Source organism: Cornus florida, unplaced genomic scaffold (assembly GCF_030987335.1).
Source record: "Cornus florida cultivar Cherokee Brave unplaced genomic scaffold, ASM3098733v1 CherokeeBrave_3.0.0_Hap2_Chr10, whole genome shotgun sequence".
Classification (NCBI taxonomy): Eukaryota; Viridiplantae; Streptophyta; class Magnoliopsida; order Cornales; family Cornaceae; genus Cornus; species Cornus florida.
In genome coordinates, this window is record NW_026775580.1 from 91,340,490 (window position 1) to 91,343,858 (window position 3,369).

Sequence of the window (3,369 nt, forward strand, 5' to 3'; positions counted from 1 at the left end):
AAAATTAGGAGGGGCCCAAGGCCACCCCCCAGTCCCCCCTTAGCTCGCCCCTGCCAGTCACACACACACAATCTCACGCGTATATCACCAGACCACGGGACCACGGAAGAATACAAATTTAAATATATAATATAAAAATTGAATGAGTATGTAGAATTTAAATATACTATATATATAACATGTAGAACTTAGAGGAGCTAAATGGATATGTAGAATTTTTGACAACATAAAAATTGAATTTGCACAAAATATAATTTCATACTAATAAAATAAAAAAATAAAAAAAAAACTGAGGAGATCCATAGCATCATTTCACGATTCAAAATTTATTTTTGCCTTCTCCAATATTGGGTCAGTGGGTCACATGCGGGAGTGAACACTGGACATTCACAAAATCACCAATCTCTTATTGTGTGTATAAGTTTGTGTATATATATATATATATATATAAATGGTTTGTGGAGGAGAGAGGTGAGTGATTAGTGGGTCTGTTGGACTGAGACCTTGGAAGGGAAAGGGGTGTGCAGAAGGTTTGGAGATGAAAGAAGATGAGAGTGTGAATTTTAGAGAAAGAAATAATTGGGGTAATTTTGTTTTTTAAATTTATTGATATTTTGGATTAAAATGAATTAAAAAAATTAGTGATAAAATTATTTTTTTTTTCGTATATTTTTAACGATGTAAGTAATAGACAAGTAAAATTAAACTTAATTGATAGTAATTTTTTAAAAATATTTTAATCTAATATTTGACCAAATTTAAAAGATTCAAGGGTCATGTAACAATACTAGCGCATAGCCCTTGACCAGAGCAAAGTTGTCGGCCTAAGTCGGATATTGAAAAGCAAAACCTGACATATCCACATTTGACTGCCTCCTCATGAACCCACATTGACTGAGTTCTCTCTATACTCCAACAAGAAAAAAGAGTAATATTGGAAAGTAAGAAAACATTAGAAAGAGTATGATGAAAGTCAAGCGCTCTCTCTCTCTCTCTCTCTAGCGCTCTATTCTCTATATATATGTGTCTTTAAAACTCATAGGCCAAGCCCACTGATTTTCTCTTAGAAAAAAAAAAAAAAAGAGAAAAGAGTAGGTAGGGAGTGTTCATTGCATCAAAAATTTGCAATCCAAAGTTAAAACTTTTAGTGATCAGTACGTTTGTGTCCATGGGAAGAGCTCCTTGTTGTGACAAAGCCAAAGTTAAGAGAGGACCATGGTCTCCTGAAGAGGACAGCACTCTCAAGAACTATGTTGAAAGATATGGCACTGGTGGCAATTGGATTGCTCTACCTCATAAAGCAGGTGTCTCTCTCTCTCTTCTTCATATAACTTGTTAAATTCCCACTTCATACTTTTTCTTTTTTCTTTTTTTAAATGAAGATCTGTGAAACCCATCTTCAGTCTCAACTTAATTTGTCCGAAAAATTATTCAAGATATATATATATATATATATCATATCTAAGAGAATCTCCACATAACATCAGATGGGAGATTCTCAATATTATCATGCACACGGAATTATTCAAGATTATATATGTGTGTGAAGGAAGTTCGTATTATTCAAGAATATTATGCCAGTACTAAATTTCGTGATAAATCGAGCTCTAGCTCTAGTTCTAGCTATCTCATCTTACTAATTTCACAATTAATATATATTCTACTTCAATAATATATATTGATAGGTTTTACATATATGCATGTCAGGCTTGAAGCGATGCGGCAAGAGTTGCCGGCTGAGATGGCTTAATTATCTTAGGCCAGACATCAAGCATGGAGGTTTTACTGAAGAAGAAGATAACATCATATTAACTCTCTACAGTAACATAGGAAGCAGGTTATTACTACTTTAAATACTAATTAACTTTATTTTAATTTAATTATAATGTTTCTAACTTTGTTCGTTTGTGCACGCATTTAATTATATATTTCTAACTTTATTTTAATTTAATTATAATGTTTCTAACTTTGTTCGTTTGTGCATGCATTTAATTATATATTATCTTAATTTGTACGGAAAATAATTATGTATCTTATTAATGGTTTAATTAATAATTAGGTGGTCTGTGATAGCTTCCCATCTGCAAGGAAGAACTGACAATGATGTGAAGAACTATTGGAACACCAAGTTGAAGAAGAAGCTATCGGCAAAAAAGACTACTCACAACAATATTAACAATACTAATTGTGATGTGATCACTATTAACAATTCCATGAATTTCACTTCAACAGCATCCCAGACCTCTTGTTATGGGAATTATTCGGATTCTTCGAATACCAATTCAAGTTTGCAGCTGGCATACTATGATCCGATGAACCTCAACTGTGATCAACAACAAAACTTGGTTTCACACCCAATTCAGTTCCCTCTTCCAGGTCTCATGGATGCTTCGGATTTTGTTGGCACAAGTGGAAATGACAATTTCAATATTGTTTCGTCGATGTCTCGTGATGTTTCAAGCCTTCCAACTTCATTTTCTTTCGAAAACAGTGATCATCACGGCACCCTGTGGTCGGGTGATCATGGAGGTGGTGAAGATGGTGGGTCGTTCTTCATGGATTTGGGGTCTGGATTCCCTTTTGATGTTCTGAAGGGCATTGATAATTTTGAAGCGAAGATGGGTGAAGTCTAATCCATATTAACTTAATTAGCTAATTAACTTTCTCTAATCCAGTTTGCCATTGCCATCAAGGTGGTGGTGCAAATCAATTGAAAGATATCGAAAAAATGACGAATAAAAGACTAGCTTATGTCGATAGATGGTTCTTAATTTTAGTAGGTGATTGTGATTAAAGTTATGCTTTAAAATTCTAGTGATTTATGTTATGTTGTATGAAATGAAGCTGCATCTATGAGAGTTTATTAATATATATATATAGATTAAGTTTTTTTATTTTTTATTTTTTTGATATGTACTTTTCCTGATCCAACGTTTTGAATACCTTAATTTTCAACGCAATACGTGTTCATTCAGTTGTGTGTAAATATTTTGGGTGCAATGTTCATGAACGTGAGTAGTGTAGTGTAGTCAGCAAAGTTTGTTTACTTACTTTATGACTAGTCAGTGGTCACGAAAGTTGCATGGGGCAGCCAATTCAAAGCTCAAGAAATTAAAACGTCCCCATCTGACAATAACGACTCATGACTCTCTCTCTTTCACACACATACACATACACGTATGTGTGCGTTTCTTCTGAGAAACTTCCCTCCACTACACTTTGAATAAGCATTAGAATATCTTCTATTATCCCCTCGATGCAAGCATGGCTTATTTCACACACACACACACACACATGTTTTTTCATTTATTTCATTATTACAATATGAAGCTTAGCTTATTAAAGGGACTTTAGCTCAGCGGTATAACC

General features: G+C 33.8%; 1 protein-coding gene across 1 annotated transcript; it reads left to right on the top strand.

Moving 5' to 3' along the window:
• Positions 1-950: 950 nt before the first annotated feature.
• Positions 951-3,007, top strand: LOC132278960 (transcription factor MYB36-like). Its single transcript, XM_059780869.1, has 3 exons — positions 951-1,304; positions 1,708-1,837; positions 2,060-3,007. The coding sequence occupies exons 1-3, from the start codon at positions 1,169-1,171 to the stop codon at positions 2,631-2,633; spliced, it is 840 nt and encodes a 279-aa protein (XP_059636852.1). The 5' UTR covers positions 951-1,168; the 3' UTR covers positions 2,634-3,007.
• The last annotated feature ends 362 nt before the right edge of the window (positions 3,008-3,369 follow it).

Bases quoted from the DNA above. Each gene is read 5' to 3' on its own strand.
- LOC132278960 (XM_059780869.1), top strand. From the start codon at position 1,169: ATGGGAAGAGCTCCTTGTTGTGACAAAGCCAAAGTTAAGAGAGGACCA. The intron at 1,305-1,707 runs GTGTCTCTCTCT...TATGCATGTCAG, and splicing joins TGCTCTACCTCATAAAGCAG to GCTTGAAGCGATGCGGCAAG. The intron at 1,838-2,059 runs GTTATTACTACT...ATTAATAATTAG, and splicing joins TACAGTAACATAGGAAGCAG to GTGGTCTGTGATAGCTTCCC.